The 19,366-nt window shown below is 37.9% G+C and overlaps 1 protein-coding gene across 1 annotated transcript; it reads right to left on the bottom strand.

The window, feature by feature from the left end:
• Positions 1–716: 716 nt before the first annotated feature.
• LOC141908811 (F-box only protein 42-like) lies at positions 717–19,312 on the bottom strand. The gene is made up of 8 exons (XM_074799023.1): positions 19,183–19,312; positions 14,952–15,194; positions 14,483–14,586; positions 11,105–11,265; positions 10,479–10,581; positions 7,755–7,811; positions 2,550–2,663; positions 717–1,436 (listed from the first exon to the last, which is right to left on the bottom strand). The coding sequence occupies exons 2-8, from the start codon at positions 15,139–15,141 to the stop codon at positions 732–734; spliced, it is 1,434 nt and encodes a 477-aa protein (XP_074655124.1). The 5' UTR covers positions 15,142–15,194; positions 19,183–19,312; the 3' UTR covers positions 717–731.
• Between the last annotated feature and the right edge of the window lie 54 nt (positions 19,313–19,366).

Genomic DNA, 19,366 nt, shown 5'->3' with positions numbered 1-19,366 from the left:
TTTTTGGGTGTTCATGTTTTCAGTAGTTTAAAGCCGTTAACTTGGATTTTCTTAACTCCTCGCATAATTCATCGCTAACTCTGTTTGTTTATTACACGCGTGTACTTAAATGCTTTGTACGTATCAATCTGTTGAACACATGTACATAATATTCATTCTCACTTATACTTATGGTACCGAAAGCACAGGGGCTCGTTTCAGATTTAAGTATTGTAAAAACGATATTCTGTTAATCCAGTGTCTTTAATGTAGATGAAATAACATTATACACATTACATTATACATGTTATTTTGTATACATCAAATATTACCAAATATATAGCACGTTTTTATTCATCATTCATAGAATTTGATAACTTACAGATACAATTGGCAAAAAATCTGGGAGTCGTCGTCCACACTAGCACCTGGCAGTCCTCGCTTGCCGCAGTCTAACATAGAGTCCTCATGCAAATCATCTGTCTGTTTTGTTCATTCATCCATGGACAGAATCCGGTTATTCTGGGAAGTACGAAAAGCTTCGATGGATTGTCTTGATATTTGGTTCATGTATCTATCCTGAGGCATATTCACGATTCATTTCTTGCATATTTTTGAGAATTTTGAAGAACAATCTTGACAAAACGTCGAAGCACATTCTTTGCAAAACAACTCGATTCCAATTCATACGAATGGACAGATGTATGCTATAAGCAGGGCAAAGAACTCCATTCATATTTCAAAATAACTATTTAGAATTTCTTTATTGGAGTCAGAACAAACAAATCATTAATGACTGCAAACTGTCCGATACCCATATGCATCGTATTGGGATCAGTTCTTAGTCCTCCAAACATGACAGCTTCCCCGCGTCCTTCGATCAGCGAATAAAACAATAACTCGTCGCTATTTGCTTTCGTATGAGCTGGTATTTCGCTAACGTCTAACCACCGACAACTGTGATTTTTAATCACTTCGCTTATATCTAATACGTGCAACAAAATCGTACTTTCGAATTTATTATCCGTTTGATTCGTTGATGCTAATTTCGAACGGAGACTTTGTTGTATTCGCTCTTCATACGATTTCAACATTTCCAGCTGTTTTTGACGGTTATTCATCGCGTTCGGACGAATCGACGGCGGACCCGTTCGTATCGGCTGTCGGTTTTCCCGCCTTTGACTCGTAGAAGCTCGTGCGTCTCCTGGACTCGTGCCGGGAGCTAACGGACGTGTGAATGTTCTTTTTTGCTGTTGCCGTCGATGAAAGTTCATTTCGTCGGCGCTTTCTGAAGAATCCGTGTCGGACGATGAATAGAATTTCAACAGTTCTTTCGGTGGAGTTGGTTGCGGTTGTTGGCGAGGTCGCGGAGCGACGTTCGCTGCAATTTTACGGATCGTCATTTTTTCGCGACTGCTCCGTGAACCTTTACTCAATGTCACCAACATGTTACCAATCTGAAAACGATAATATTATCTAAATTCTATTGTATAACATTCCTGTTTCCTAGAATTATCGCGTACCTCTGACAAATTGTTTAAAATTTTCTCTCCAATGTGTCAAGAAGTCCCATCGGTCTCGGAGATTTTTGCTCAAAATGGTGACCATAGCTTTTTTACCTGGTCCAACTCATCAAGTGACAGGAAAATTAATAGAGATTTGCAGGCTTTATGGTGCTAATGGTACATTCAAGATAGCCACTGTGATGGCCATAATGTGCATGGGTTGGTTTGGAATTCGGTTGGAACTTCACGGGCTATACAGGCTCTCCACTGGAAAAATTTTGATGCTCTGATATGGCCTCCGAGCACAATAGGGCCCATCCTCCTGACTAAAAACAAAATGGCTAGTCTAAATAAATAAACAAATTCAAAATATTTATTTTATGTTGTAATAGTTGTAGGTCAAATAAATTTTAGCTTGATAATTACATTTTCATTAAAAGAGCAGGTTCAAAATTATTTTGCAGGAATGGTGCACATTGACCAAAACAAGATCTTTCCTCAACCAGACAGACAGGAATATCAGGTGACATGGATTGATGTCTTTATCTTGAGCCTAAGGTCATACCTAGTTTGTTAGAAAGGAAGATCTTTGCAATTTTTTCAAAGGCTTTCTACATTTGGTCAATCAAACTCAAAACCTCCAATGTTTATGTTATTCTGTAAAGTCTATAATTACAACAGAGACTTCCATTTTCTTTTATCCTACATCATTTTTTTAAATCATTTACACAGGGCCTTAAAACAACATGCACGGTATCGCTGTACACTGTATTGATATCCAATCTGCTCTCTGTACTCACCGCTCAGACACTTGACAGATTGGTGCCATACTTAGACTGATTTTCAGAACTCGATCTAGGACTTCGGTCCGGACTCCTTAATTTTTCTTTACTTTACTTATTACCTGACCCCGTAGACGAAGATAATTACCATGCATGGAAAATCAGATCATCCAGAGTTCATCCATCCATGAATGTCTGGGGGGATACAGGCAGCAGATATTTACATTCCTACTGTAGACAAACCCTTATCTGTTTAAATAATCATTTAAACTAAGTGTCTCACCTTCACAGTATCCCGGCACCACAGCTGTGACGGAGTATTTTCTGTATTCAAAACTTCGATTTGATGCCATTTCCAAAAATTTCCCATTTCCAACATCCAAATATCGTTGAAAACCTGTTGACAATAGACAGGGAGATATATCTTAATTAGGGGACCAGGGACATCATGCGCACTGGGTGAAATGATAGAAGATCTTAAAATTTACAATTTTATCAGGAAACTCTGAAGCAAATTTTGATTGCCGCAGCCAATTGCCAATTTTTGACAGGTTCTGATACTGCCATAGCGAATTAACTTGAATTTCGTCAAAAACATAGTACAGAAAAAAAAAATGTCATTCAGTAAATTATTGCCGGGCTTTCACCGCTGCAGTCACTACAGTTTCAACGCCACAGTTTAACCAATGTGAATCAATGAGCTCGAAACTCACCACAATCATAAAATGTGTCACGAGCTAGAATGTAACAATTGTTTGTGTTCACAAAATATTCATTCCAACCCATCATTATTATAGAGCATCTCATGAGCTGGAATTCTGCTGTGATTGTGATTGAATACAGCCTGTCCCACAAAAAGGATAACGAACTTTATCCGTCCTTGGTTTCATTAATGATAATCTCTTATAGACTTTATCATTCCAGATTAATGGAATAAAATTAGCTATTGTTTGTTACATTCCCCTCATGGATAGCCGAGTATCATGATTGAGAATGATGCCTCTGATTTCTACTTGCTAGTACCGCACCAGTCCTTCTCGTGTCCTGGTCTCCTTATTATCTGATAAGGTTCCAGCCTTGTGAATATCAGTTTCATAAACACCTGTTCATTTGTAATTCATTTCATGAGGTCAGTCAAAAACACATTTTTGCCATGCATCAATACATTTCCGGCACAAATCATTTATATGATGCATAGGCCTACTAAAAGGTACGTGCAGGTGCGTGAGATAACAAACTGGCACTATCCAATTATCAAAACAATGAAATTATAATGACAAATATAGCTGCAAGCAGCGATAACGGGTTTCTGCCTTTCTGGATAGAATGTCGTTCAGGGATGCGAGCAAAGATTTCACACGAAATCAGTTCGTCACATTCCGTTTTTTGATAGAGTGCCACCTAGGGGTCAACTCGCAACATGGATATGTTGACCCACATGTGCTACTACGCGCAAGTACTAACAAGCCAGGTTTTGGGGAAATAACATCGAGAAGAACGAAGCTACAGTGTTTTTACCATTCTCTAGTGACAGTTTAAGTGCATATTCGGTTATTATTGGTTCCGAAAAAAGTCGACTACCCAAGAAAACCGAATTTGGCCCAAAGCACAAATTTGGCCTATAGGGTAAACTATGCAGGAGGGAAGGCCTTATAGTGTTACTATTAGTAGAGGAGTGACAAGTCAAGCGATCAGATGGGGACTACAATTCACATATGAAATTGACGTCCAATAACCATTATAAAAACATAATCACGAACGGTACCATTACTCCCCATTACTGACTGTCTGTCACTGACCTCTGGCTTGCAATGCAATCATTCTTTATCGGTGCAGTGGGTAGGTTTTTTCAACTGACTTTGTTCTTCTATGACATTACCATCGCCGCTGCGTCACGATGTGATGTACATATACAAGGGACCTCCAATTTGTAATGTATGTGATGTATAAACTGACTTTAGACTGTTTAATATCGACGATAACAAGGTATCACTGACGCTGACATTTTCTGACGCTAACTAGTATGACCCGCCTTTTGGACCGGACCAATTCAATTCAATTAAGAAAACGTGTGGCGGTACAATAAATAAATAAACCGCTGTTGATTTTTCGAAGTATTGATATCCACGAACAAAACTATACTATTATAGAATGTTTAAAAGGAACTGCTTTTAATAACAGTATGAATAAACTTACTTCACAAACAAGGAAGTACATTTTTAACTTGTGAATGGTCGAACCCCAGTTATTCACAGTGTAACCGGCTGGTTGTTGTATCGGCAGGCTGGCTGGGGAACTAGCATTTACACCAGCGGTACAGGATTCCATCCATCAGGAACAACAAGGCAGTTAAACCTTATATGTACAATCTTTATTGCATCCCGGAATGAGAATGATTATCATAGCTTTACATAGTCTTTATATACAGAATCATGAGTATAATGTGAGAACTAGGTGTCAGACAAGTTGTAGACATCAGGACTCACAAACAAACACCTAGTGACATGTTTGAGAGACATTAATTAATTATCGATAAGCACTGACTATAGCTAATTATCGTGAAAACATGTTGAGTAATGTCACATGTTGATTACGACCTTAAAGCACATATTGACACTATAGTCATAAGTTATATTATATTATTATTATTATTATTATTATTATTATTATTATTAATAATATGTAGTAGAGCTATGAAATGTTATGAACTGTTCGATATGACATTGTAGATCTATATGATTATGAAATATGCAAATTATATCAGGGTGACAACAGTAACCTGTGATTTGGATATTCTCGGAGCCTTCCTTCTTTATTTATTTAAGAAAGACGTCACAAACTTTCAGATTCGCTCCAGTATGCGCGCCGATTGCTATTTCCACCGGTATCTTTAAGTAACTTCAAGTTTAAAATAGGAAGCACAGTAAGTACATCAATAGAAACTACTTGCAGAAAGAGACTGTTATATCATCATCAGAGTTTAACATTTCGTTTAAAAGTTGTTAGTAGTCAAATCTAATAGAAGATGATTTTTATGTGACGAAACTCAGTGGAAAATATGTTAAAATAATAATCAGCAGGAATCCAATAAATATACGAGTGATATAGCCATTTTCAAAAAGGAACCTAAGACTTATTTGTACATAAAACATGTGGGAATATAACGGGCCAAGCAAGTAATCAATCCGGCATCAGGCCCTTCAAAGTTGATACCCGGTACCTTGTTTCTCATCAAATCATGAAGCCGCCCGCGTTTACGGTCGGCTCTTTCTTTTTAAAAATAATAACACCTCACGCGCGCATGATGACGCGTTGTATAGTGATCTTTTTTCATGCATTTCACTTAGTATTTAGTATAGTGTATTAGTATTGTGCACTTATTGAACATTTAAATTTTTCTATGATGAACTGGAGCCTAATAAGCCAGTCAATCAAGATAACAGATGCCCACGAGTCTTATACCTTCATGATGCAGTAGAAGAATGATCCCGTATTGAAAGTTTTACAGAAAGATTTACATAGTAGTGATGTAACAAGTTTAAAAATAGTTAAGGTGGTATAGGCAATGTGGTGATTATGTTCCATTTCTGTTAATATATCTTTACATGAAAAGACAAGGCCATTTTCGCTACCCCGAAGATCACACTACATGAAACAAGAAACGAAATTCTTGATATGGACTTTCTTAAATTTACATGAGTGTATGTTTAATCAGCATCAGAATTAAACATTGGTAGTCTAGATTAGACTGAGATTATAAGCAAAACAAATGAAAAATAGTGAAAACTATTGGATTGAATTCAAATGATGGGAGAAGACTGACTTTTTACAAACAATTAGGTCAGAACATAAGGACGAAAAAAATGTATTTTTTCGAATAACAGGGTTCTCTTACAGATCTGGAAATCCTAAATTCCCTGATAATTCCCTGATCCTTGACCCAAAATTCCATGATCACAATCAGCAGCAAAACCAACAAGACACGGAAAATTCAAATTTGCTGACTGAATTATAAGGATCGTCACTGGGGGCTGATTGTTACTCATGCACACTGATTTCTTTAGAGGGGTTCTACTCGGAGAAAACATAGCAATGTCACCAGAAAACGGTCCCAACATGGCGATGGCATGACCACGCGGTGGGTCTGAGGGTTCTCCCCAAAAAATTTTTGGAAATGTACTGCTTTTTAGTGCATTTATCAAGCAATACATTAAGTTTTAGGAGTTGGGAAATATATTTCTATTAGAAAAGCTATTTCTTCAAGATCTTTATCTTACTGATTATTTTTTGAATACAAGGCGTTAGCGACATCATATAAAGATGGCCGCTCACACCATAATTCTACCAATTTCGTTTCTAGATTTTTGGTCCAGTCATCTGCCGTGCTGAATGTTTCGTTTACATTTTGAACTACTTGATTCGAAAGTAAATGACTAATTAAGAATGACGCTAAGTAGCGGTCATAATTTGTACTATGTATATGCGGTCTCTTATTGGCTGGAACCCCTGTGCTCAGTTCCGTCTCATCACAGATGAGCTTATGTCGGTTGCGATCGAAAGGAACTGTCTGCCTACCATAGGCCAGAGTAGAACATGGGCAATTAGCCGGATATGGCTTGCGACGAGTCGGTAGGCATCGGGTTGCCGTCGCAAGCCGGCTTATGTCGAACCAGTAGAGCAGCAACTGGCGGCGTCTCGTAGGCAGCTTATCGGCGATAAACCCAGTTTCGTTGGTAGGCGTTGCTTGTTGGCGTTGCTTGCGCCATGCTTGTCAACATAAGCCAGCCTTTACATTGTGACATCATTTGATGATCTCATAATTAAGATTAGGAACTATAATGACCCTACCATAACAATAGAACATTCAAAAGCCAGGGTAATGTTTATTCTGAGATTCTAGCTTTGTGGTGATAAACTATGCTTTATTGCAATTCACAACTTAGAATTAGAAAAGACAGTTACCTGAAAACAGAGCTTCAGAAAATGACGCTACTTTTTCAAATTCCCTGACTTTTCCCTGATTCTAAAGGAAAGAGTCAGAATTCCCTGATTTTCCCTGCACGGAAAAACAATTCTGATATTCCCTGATCTGTAAGAACCCTGTAAACGTCATGAAGGTAAAAATTAGCGTAGTGTTCTTTGGTCTATTCACACTTTGGATATGATAATAATAATGACATTCCCAACCATTCAGAAAATGATTGGGCATGTGACCCTGGAGATTATATGCCATTTTAGACTGCATTTTTTGGAAATAGTGCAGTTTAGATGTTCTAGATAAAGAAAATATGAAAATACAAGTTTATTTCCACAAAATCAATGGCTGTAGGCGTGCCATTTTGAATCTAAATAAACCAAATAACAAAATAATACGTACGGTAGGCCTATATCAAAGTGAAAACTTGATTCTGCCAGGTAGGGAAAAAGAGCATGTATATGGATAGGAAAATTGAGCACGTATATGGATAGGAAAATTAATCTTACTTACCATGTTTGGCCCACCGCATCCTCCCACTATTAGAATATGACTGTCGTCTAGCAATACCTAAAGAGAATTGATAAAACAAATTCAAACATATTATGAATACGAATAGGCAATCAGTGGCCAGTTCAACGTTAAACAGTCTTCAAGTAAATGTTGAGGATCATAACAACTTAACATCTTCGCTGCCACCTAGTGGTTAAGGACCGATCGCCATTAGCGATGCTAATTTTTTAAATATGCAATTTATGTGCTGCCATCACTATTTTTGCATTCATAATCAATACAGTGATCTATTTTAGTATACTAGAGGACCAACGGTCATGTGCTCTCGAGGCAAAGTTTTTTTTAATAATATCAATGAAAACATATTACATTGATCATTCTTACTCTTTCAATTATGCAGATCTGTTCGCTTCACAACTACCCTGGACACTAAGGTGGAACTGGGCGCCTCAAGACAGTGGTAGGCAGGAACAAATACGTCAGATCGATTTATTATGGCCGGTTATAGTACAAAAAGATCGACAGACCAATGTATATCACTTTCAAAGTCTTTTTAGTAATAATGTGACCGATAATAACTTAAATGAAAATCTATGAATTTTATTCTAGACTAAATTCGAAAAAAAAAACACCTAAAATATTTTTCTAAACTACTGCAATGAAATAACCCTTAATTGGCCTTTTATTCGATTGATAAAGCCTCATTTTTACCAAAAAAAATATAATGAGCATTAAATCATTTCGCGAAAATAGCAAGGACACGAATCAAAAGTGCTACCGGGCACTGTCACCAACATCCGGGCAACTACCTGGATCGGACGTCTGTGAACTAACCTACTGGATACACCACCCACCGAAAACTGGAAAATGTGACTCGGAGAAAAGGTTCATTTTTAACTTCTTTTACATGTATAACCATGGTAGCATGAATTTGGCCTCATTCAAAAGTAAACGCTTCGATCAAATTTTTTGACAATTTCCAACTTTATCTTCTTATTTCTCAAAATTTTGGTCCGAGACTAGCTTTGGAACTTGAAAGAAAAGATCATTTGTGTTGTGGAATTGTTTGTTGAATGGATATGCCGGGTAGTAGTGTAGCAGTATAAACTCATGGAAGTGGTTACCCACATGACTAAGGTTGGATACATTGATAACTTTGTTTACATTGAACATTTTTAGCCCACTTGGGACTTTAGTCCCAGCGGGCTATTGCGTTAACTTTTCGTCCGTCGTCCGTCCGTAGAGGGAATCCAGTTATTTTGGAAAGTTTTGAAGACGCTTCAATGTAATGTCTTGATATTTGGGTCACATATGTATCTACCCTAGACACATCTTCAGCCCAAAAGCTGGCCCTGTCAGAATCAAGATAGCCGACTGGCAGCCATTGTTGTTCGCCAAAATCAGCACTTTTTACACATTTTGAAACTTTTTGAGGGAAATTTTGAAGACGCTTTCATCAATTACCTTGATCTTTCGTTTATATTTGATAACCCGAAGGACCCATCAGCTTAAGAAAAATTGGGTTGATCGGACTAAAGATGGCCGTCCTATGACCTTTTTAGTGCCCAAAAATGTCAATTTTGGCCGGAATTCTGGGTCCTGTAGCTTCCTACTGGTTTGCCATTTCTCATTGCAATTTGTGATGGGTATTCTTTGGAAAGGGATGTTTTATACCTGAAACGGGTATTCTTGATCAGCCAATAATTCTCTCCAAATATTGGCCGGAAAACAAGCTGTAATTCTTCTCTTTCTGATTATTATTATAAGAAAATTTCAAGTGTGCACCAGACTTGACCCCCCATAAATATAATCATTGGCTGTCCATACTGCCAGATGATTCTTAGCTGGTTTCTCGCCTCTGTTGTTCATATCGCTATGAAATGATGTTGAATCAATGACGATATAACTCATCATGGCAAACTGCGGTACACCCACCATGCCGATTTAATAAACACGTTAACCCTTCCAAAGCACCTACGCCAACCAATCTGCGGTGTATAAATCGGTGAAGAAAGGAGTTTGCTAGTATCCGAAAAACCATTCTCCAGATATGAACGAAAAACAATTGAAACTGAGATCGTTACAGACTGTGCAACAATTGACTGATCAGAAAACATGTCCGATATGTCTAACGATCTTTTCTAAAGTACATGTTTATATACCCCTCCCGAGTTCCAATGTAATATTACTAACAATTTAGAAGCTAGGCCAAAAAATTGAGACGTAACTACAATTACCTTTGATTTGAATAGAAAAGGTAACGAGATGGCCATCTTGCTTCCGATCAACCCTATTTTTTTGTGATGCTAGGCCGTAGAAACATATACATATATGGATTTTGCCAAACAACCATGGCCACAAGTCAGCTATCGTGATTCTGATCCGTCCAATGTTTTGGCTGCAGGTGCATCTACACTAGATACATACATAAATCAAATACTAATACCTAACATGAAAGCGTGTTGATAACTTTGCGTTGAAACTGGATTCTGCCTAAAGATAAACATACAGATGGAGGAAAAGTAAATGCAATAGCTCACTGTCGCCTTGCCCCAAGAGGGCTTAAAACTTTGCCTGCTCGGTAAATTGTGTTGGGAATAAATGTGACTACCAGTCAACTAACTTGAGTGCAATTACATCAAACAAGGTGAAGTCTATTGTAGTTCTTACATATATGAGCAAATTGTCCATATTTGATTAAGTAATTTTGGTTAATGAGGTTACCTGGGCCTGTCCATATCTTGGCATAGGCTGTGGCTCTTGCCTAGCGGTTTTGATTTTTGTCCAAGATCGTTCGAGAATATCCAATACCCATATGTCATTACAACTGCAATAGAAAACATTAAACAAATTAACATTGTTGATTAATGTGGAGAGAACGGATAGTAGGAATGAAGATATCTTGAATTTCAAATTCTGATTAGATGATATCTTCTACTGCTTACTGGCCAACTTCATCATGTGAAGATATTTGCCAGGTACGACTTATTGTTGTTAAATCAGTGAACTGGCACTGATATGTGTCCTGCCTGAATAACATGGTTTCACTAGGATTCGAACCCGCAACCTCTCGGTCTTATATCTGATATCTTTTTCTGTTGTGGTATGATTTATAAACTCTATATGGTGTGTAATGGTAAGTTGTGGCGAGTTAGACAATGTTTCAGTATGATTCAATTTTCAAGAGCTTGTTGTAGCAATCGAGAATACACCCTAATATATTTCTGTTTCTGTTATTTTCCAGTTTCTTTATTGGTTTTGCTTACATAAGAGGACAATAAGAAGGTAATAATTGGAGGAAAGGAGGACCCCTAGGAGATGGCTAAAACCCAACTACAAGCATTAATCACCTATTATTTTGTCCATGAGATCCACCGAATACTACCATCAAATCCCCAACAATGCAAGCAGAATGACCAGCAGTAGGTGGAGGCGAGTTATATGTAGCCGTATGTATCCATTCATTCATTGCTGGTATATACGTGTGCAATTCTGAGAAGAACCGTGCTGCCTACAATAAACAAGAAAATTAATTTTAACAAATTATTTGACGCTGCGAAAAAATGTAGAATTTCAGGGATAAGCTAATGTGGAATTGCAAATTTGAAATCGAAGTTTTAAGAAATTTGGGGAATTATGAGATTTGGCGATTGGGTAGATGATACAGGTCTTCGACTGGCCTAATTAAAAAACAAGGAGCCTATCGGCTTATATAGCTCCGCTGTGTGATTTGAAGAAATGGAAGCTGCATACCTAGGGGTGCCCCCTTTTGGCCAAATCCAAAAAGGGCTCTGTACTTTGTAGGTATCGGTCCATAGAACATACATACCAAATTCCGTCTTGATCTAATTAAAACTGTAGGACTAATAGCAATTTGAAGAAATAGAAACTCCATCCCCAGGGGGCGCCCCTGGGGGACAAATCCAAAAAATGGCTCTGTAACTTTATAGGCCTTGGTCCATAGAATATTCATACCAAATTTGGAATTGATCCGATTAAAACTGTAGGACTAGTAGCGATTTGAAAGAAAAGTTGACAGACTGGAACAAACGGATGGATGAACGACGACAGCTCACCCCCTAACCCATTAGCTCCGCTGACCTTTGGTCACAGCGGAGCTAAAAAATTGTCAACTTGCGACCGATTCCAATACACTTTTGCCACTAAGCTGGTCTGCAACTTCATTTCCTCCATGGTTGAAGAAAGAGCTCTTCTGATGTCTGCTCCATCATGACTTCGAGCATATCGTGTAACCAGCCGGCCTGGTCCCTGGGGCCCGGTTTGGCTGTCACTCGATATCCTAGACTTGAGTTTGGGTTGAAGTAGACATTGTCATTTAAATAACTTATTCATGTTATTCTGTATGAATTACCCATGTGTCTTGTATTTTGTATTTTCTTATTTTTAAATTTGTAACTTTATTGAATTTGGGAATTTCAATGTAATAAGGATCAATAATAAATTGAATTGAATTGTCACCTAATACACACGCCATCAGTGGACGCGGAGCCGTATATGACAGCTATGCAATTATAAATTGCTACTCTCATGAAACCTGCATACCCCTAATATCGAACATATTTTCTAAAATATTTGAATATTAAAATTATATGTTTACACGTTTTTATATAGACCGCTTGCAGCCGCCGATGAAATTCACGCTGGCCCTACACAGATCGTAGATAGCTTTGTCATTCCACCAGCATCCCCGTCAGGGTCTGACTTTTATATCAGACTTCCAAATCGTGTATACATCCGGCATTTAACCGATTAATCCGATTTACTTATCATTTCTATATATGCCAGCCGCTCCTGATATAATCATACATCCTTTACTATTACAATACGTCTTCTAATGATATTCAATGCAATATAACATTATGATGTTCAAATAGAGGTCATTAAATAATCACAGGAAGCCATTCTACATCTGTGTCAGTAATATTTTGCCAAATAGCTTGTATCTGTACACATAGACCTGTGACGTTTTGCACATCGATTTACGGTTGTCGTTTGTAAAATGACGCTGAATGGTTAACATTGTTTAGGTTTCATAATGGTAACGTTTTATAAGGCGTCAAAAAACATTAATTACAAGGTTGACGTGACCAAAATGATGTTATAGAGTTAACAAGCAGTTAAGCAAGAAATGCATTAGCAAAATATGCTGATTTTAGTAAACAACAATAAATAACTGCCCGTCAGCCATCTTGATTCTGTTCAGGCCAGTTCTGGGGCCAAGTATGTATCTAGGGTAGATGCATGTATAACCCACATATTAAGACAATACATGTACACTAAAGATTCTTTAAAACTTCCCAAAATAACTGGTCCATCTACGGACAGGCGAACAGATGAAATTACGAGAGATGATGGATGAAAAGTCCCTTGTGGACTGAATATGGAAGTGTCTTCGTCAACTCCTAATTTCAGTTTGTTAGGTTCGTATCTCTACTTAATATTAATCTTCAAATAAAATTAATCATTGCTTTTTTAGATTGTTTATGGCACAAGCACAATTCAAATTGGTCACATGACCATCTACAGTTGATCAGGGGCCAGTTGCACAGTCGTGACTTAAGTCCAAAAGTGGTCTTAAATCTTAAGACTGATCTTAAGTTGTTAGATTAGCTATAGAACTAAGTTAGTCTTAGACTGGTCTTAAGTCTAAGCCATGACTATGCAACAGAAATTATCGGGAAACAAATGCCAGTAGGTCGTATCCAGCTTGTCGTGTTTAGTTGCACGTGACATATTTCTTAGTCGTGTCAATATCTGTTGTGCCATAAACACGGATGAGAACGCCAACCTATAAAATCCGCGGTTTTACATCTTGATTAAGTTACAAGCCCGAACTAGATGACGGCGAAGTATTTGCGAGTGCCAAAGACGCAAAGCATTCTTGGGGTTTTTCCCCAGAAAATTTTTGAAATTAAAAGCATTTTCTGGGCACTTCAGAGCGATCATGAATGACTATTAGATTTCGAAGGTAAATCCTATTACCAATGTGGCTGGGGGGATTCAAATATATACGAAAGATCAAGGTAATTGATCATAGCGTCTTCAAAATTTCCCTCAAAAAGTTCAAAAACCTGTAAAACAACAATGGCTGCCAGTCGGCCATCTTGATTCTGACAGGGCCAATTTTTGGGCTGAAGATGTGTCTAGGGTAGACACATGTGTAACCCAAATATCAAGACATTACATTTACTTCTTCAAAACTTCCCAAAATAACTGGATTCCGTCTACGGACGGACGGATGGACGGACATACATAAAGTGAACGCAATAGCCCGCTGGGACTTAAGTCCCAAGTGAGCTAATCATCAGTCTGTAATATTTGCGCACACCGCAACAGTAGTATAGTATGCAACTAAGTTAATACATTACAACTGTACTGTTGCGATGCATGTGTCTTTAACCGATCGATAAAATACATACAGGCGGTAGTGTAGTAGCAATACCCGGATAAGCATTGAAAAGCAATATGCGATTAAAAGTAATACATGAACTGAATGCTTACCGTTCACCCGATTACCAATTGCACGGGACCATCATCAACCTCTTATACTTTTACATAATTTTTGGACTATATTTGAAAAAATGATATTTTTCGGAAGTGAAATCCGCGGGAGATTCTCATCCCTGCATAAAATCAGCTCGCTTCAAGGGTAACTTTTAAACTGTGAATTACACTTATCTTAGAAGTCCAATTTAGATCATACATACCTGATGTAAGGGGTATGGGGTAGGATGACTCCAGCCTCCAAACAATAGTAAACTATCTTTATATGTGACCATACTGCTGCAAGCTTTTGGGGATGGATAATTACCTAAAACACAAATATCAGTTTTCATAAGAAGAAAAAGCAGCAAGATCTGCCTGGAAAGCTAATACAGGATTTCTCAAAAGGGAACTAACAATAACAGACCCTTCTATAAATTTCTTCCCTTGTATTGAGATCACTTGCAGATAATTTGATGATCTCTTATGGGATTCAGGTCGAGCCTGAACCCACTGAAAGCCTTCTACACTACATGGCATCATTGTTTATGGATTACAAAGAATGTACCTACACTGTTCGGCACAGAGGGATTATGGACGGGGTTCTTAAATAGTTTCATGATTTTCTTTCAGTTGAAATGCCCGGTAGTTCAGACTGAGGACATTGTTAGCAACTATACACAATACACTTACCCATCGCTAATGGCCCATGCCATTCTCTGGTTCCCAGATCAAATTTCCATAAGTTATTGAACGTTGCGTTTGGACTTGTGCAGCCACCGAATACGTACATAACTTTCTCATAGTAGCATGCACAGTGAGAATAGCGATCCGTGATGTAAGGACCGCTCGTCGTCTTACGCGGAATTTCTTGTAATTCCATTAAGCCTTCTTGCAATGACTTACGGAAATTGTGGAACTTGCAATTCAATATACCTGGTAAATTAAGTAAAACATCTTTTTAGCAGGCATGGTTTCAACTTTTTACAAGGGGCCAGGACAGGAAATTTGAGCGTTGTTTATGATTAAATTCTGTTTTACGAATAGACGCTCTACGGGTCTTCTCGGGTCTATGCTATTCCGGAATAAGCAGAGAGTATTCTGCTCTAAACGAACGCACCAGAAGACACTTCGAGAATTAATAGACACTAATCGAAACCTGCCTCAGTGGATAGACTAAAGTCTTTTAATTTTTGTCTGGGATCCATTTTTTTAAATATTTCACTTAAATCTTTTGAACACATACTTCAAATTTGTTGAGAAGATTGGTAGAGTAGCCGTATTAACCGAGCTTAGAATAAATAACTCAGACGAGTAGTACTATAGAGGTTAACTATTTATTTAACGCAAGAGCTTTTGCTTCTAATGCATAGAAGCTCCATCAGGTGAATAAGTGAGTCATATTATATTGCATAAATTTGTATCTACAATGCAAACTTGTAGCTCATGGCATGTTCTATGATTGTGGTGAGTTTCAAGGTAATTAGTTTTTTTTTATATGGTCACCAGGGGGCGTTGAATAGTAGAATGACTTAGTATTTCCATTTGATATTGGTACCTAGGCATATTTTGTGACCACAATAAATTTCAAAATTCTAACTCATGACATGTTCTATGATTGTGGTGAATTTCAAGGTCATTGTGTTTTGTATACGGTTTCCAGGGGGCATTGCATAGTAGTAATAGTAGTATCATTATAAACGGAAAAATTGTATATTATTCAATATTTAACTCCCCCTGGTGGCAAAAACAAAGAATTTGGTGATCCCAAATCCATATGAGGATATTTATCCTATGACTGTGCTATTAATAGGCCTAATCGAATATAAAGGCTACAAGTTCCAACCTGCTTCAGACACTAAAATGGCCGCCAATTGTGTGATAATTGTTTCACGCTTCAGCTCATATGTGAAACCTTTTTCATATTAATGTGAGAGAGTGATTCGGGTGATGTATGAGGACTCTTTAATAGCACTGTATAGTGGCGCCTCCACTTAGTGTGCCCTCTTTATAGTGTGTTGTATAGTCTCCACTCTGGTATAGGAAATCAAACGACATGGTTTGATTTCTGCCTGCTGTATGTAAATAAACTTGATCGTATTTAATTTCGATCTTATGTTATGTTTATTTAGAGTCGGCGTCGTCGGACGGAGGAAGCTGTAAGGATCGTATTTCCGCGCCTCGTCGGAGAGGAATCACTGAGGAGACAACCGTCGCTTCGTGCGAACCTCTTTTGTCCTGCATGCAGATCCGCCGTCAGGGGCTCGAGCGATTTATAATAGATCCGACAGGGCAGGTTAAGAGCAATTGTAAGAAAAAGCTCCGTAACCTGGGTTCGTGAGGAAAAGCTCTGTCACATTAAGACGCGGATAACAACGTGTTACATGAACTACCATTTATTTCAGACCACAAGACATATTCAAAAACAGATACGCCATCTGGCGATACGGAGGGCAATTACTACAAGTATAATATTGTAACAATAATCAGTAGTGGCTTTGGAACTGCAGCGACTGTAGCGGTGAAAGCTGCGCCAATAATTCGCTGTGTTTTACGAGTAGCCAATTTGCAATCACCCAGTGTTGGACAATCAAAAGATGCCCTAAATTAACAAGGCCCTATCAGAAATCACAAGTGCTTTAATAAAATTTCACATGAGTTTCATCATCGTAACCGCACGAATAATGAATCGTATGAATAGCCACTTTGTCTTTGCATTCACCTGTCCTGGTAGGGTATGGGATAATTGGATTCTGAGGGCCAACCAAAACTTAGTCTAGTACCTAACCGTTCCCCAAACTACATCTAGGGCCGAAGTGCACATATAAGGTTAATTTTCGTCCCTCATTTTTGAAGTACGAGGCTTTGAGCGTCTATTTTACCACTGAAAACACCATCAACTTACCTTAAACTGACTGTTCTGTAATCAGATGAAAGTTCACTACTGTTTGGGCATAAATTTATAATCCTAAGTAGCATTCGATGATCGTAGTAACTCACAACTTTTGACTAGTCGCCTCAAAAAATGGTTGAAGGGAAGCAACATAACAAATATGGCGGCTTTTCGTGTTGCATGATGGGAGTGTAAATTACGGATTCGGAATTCAACTGGACTGATATTAATGCCAATGCAGATATTATTCTTGTTTCAAATTCTTAAGGTATAGGCCTAATTCGCCAAAATTAATGCGTACTATCAACAAAAAATAACATTTAGAGTCATTTTAGAGAGACATATTAAATTTTCACATTTTATTAATTTAGTTCGTATTGGATATCCCGATTGTGGCAATCAACTCAATTCAAATCAAATCAATAAATTCTCCAGTTCCCGATTAAATCAACAAAAATATTATCATAAAACATGTTTTCAAAGCTAAGTCAACAAGCTGACTAAAATTAATTTATTTGAGTACAAAGGTTTGATTTGACACTAAAATCAGTTGTTGCATTGCAATAAACAGGAGTAAACCTCTATATGTCAATTTGGCGTCAGACGTTGTAGGGAACCGTTAAAACGACTGGTATTCAGACTAACCAAGATGTCCAAAACTATTAAAAATATTGCTAATTAATAACTTGAAGCGAGTGATTTTTATTGCAAATGAACTAGAACATGGCGGATTTAGGTTCCGATTTCCGGTTCTGACTAGCGCCATCAAACGAGTAATTCATGAACTTGAATTTGTAGTTTGCGACAGGCTCTATGAGATTGGTGAGTTTAAAGGTCATTGTATTTTGTATATGGTCACCAAGGGGCATTGAATAGCTGAAAAACTTGGGATTTTCATATTTTATTCATCCCTAGGCATATTTTGTAACCTTAATCAATACGGGATATCGACAAATTCGAGTTCCTGAATTACTCGTTTGATGGCGCTAGTCAGAACCGGAAATTGGAACCTAAATCCTCCATGCTCTAGTTCATTTGCAATGAAAATCTCTCGCTTCAAGTTTTCAATGAGCGATATTTAACTTACTATATATCGTCACGTGTAATCCTTTAAATATGACATCCTACTGTTACGTAGAATATGAAAAAACCTCACGGCAAAGGCTAGAAATGACTATAAGTGTCCTAAAATTATCAAAAAACATTTTGCAATGGCTGAAGATGTAAAGACTGGTTGCCAGGTATCACATGGTGGCAGCACTTGCCGGAATGAATCTACGAGTGTAGTCCTTCTAAAATCAATTTTATTTCCTAATATTATCTCATACTTATCAGTGTAGCCTGCAATGAAATGTTCCAATTTCCGGTTCTGACTAGCGCCATCAAACGAGTAATTCAAGAACTTGAATTTGTTGATATCCCGTATTGAAACTTGCTAAACCATTTGGCCCAGTTTTGGACATCTTGGTTAGTCTGGGCCCAGTTTCACAAAAAGGTTTAACGGTAAAAGTGCATATCCGCACCTCTCCGCGTAAACGGTTCAATCAATTATGTTCAATATCATTGTTTCAGATTCAAAATGTCATCAGCAATTCAGTTCATTGCCATTGGTTAATTTTAAGATATCTTCACTTAGAGAGAGTAGAAAGATTTTAGACAGGATTCTGTCAGTGTCATTCAGCAGATATTGCGTCAATCACGAGAGGTGCGGATCTGCACTTTTACCGGTTTAACCCTTAAATCGATTTAATATCTTCATTCATTTAGTTTATCTTAAATCGATTTAGGGATTAATCCTTTTTGTGAAACTGGGCCCTGAATACCAGTCGCTATCCCGTATTGTTTAAATTTTTCTTCCGGGGACCCTGGCACCCAAAAGTTCAAGACCCATATTCACAGCTAACGGGTTTAAGGCGATTTTTGTTCACTGACACATAATGAAATAAAATAAAATTGTTTTTTGAGTTTGACTGCCTGTCTGGTTTTCTCAATCCCTTCTAACTTCGAATCTTCCTTCTAATGAGTTCATACCTGTGATTATTCTATGCCATCTTTTACACACGAGTCTAGCTGCCGGAAGATCGTAATAAGGAGACACCGACGTTAGTAAATATTCAAGAATTTCATCGGGAAGCCTGTCGACGAAGTTGTTGTGGGAGCACCCGTCCATATTTTTTGACAGAACTATTACAGCGCGTCGTAAACAAACGCAATT

This window comes from Tubulanus polymorphus, chromosome 7 (genome assembly GCF_964204645.1).
Source record: "Tubulanus polymorphus chromosome 7, tnTubPoly1.2, whole genome shotgun sequence".
NCBI classification, from domain to species: Eukaryota; Metazoa; Nemertea; class Palaeonemertea; order Tubulaniformes; family Tubulanidae; genus Tubulanus; species Tubulanus polymorphus.
Note: the sequence above shows the minus strand (reverse complement) of the source record. Positions and strands in the feature narration are given on the sequence as shown.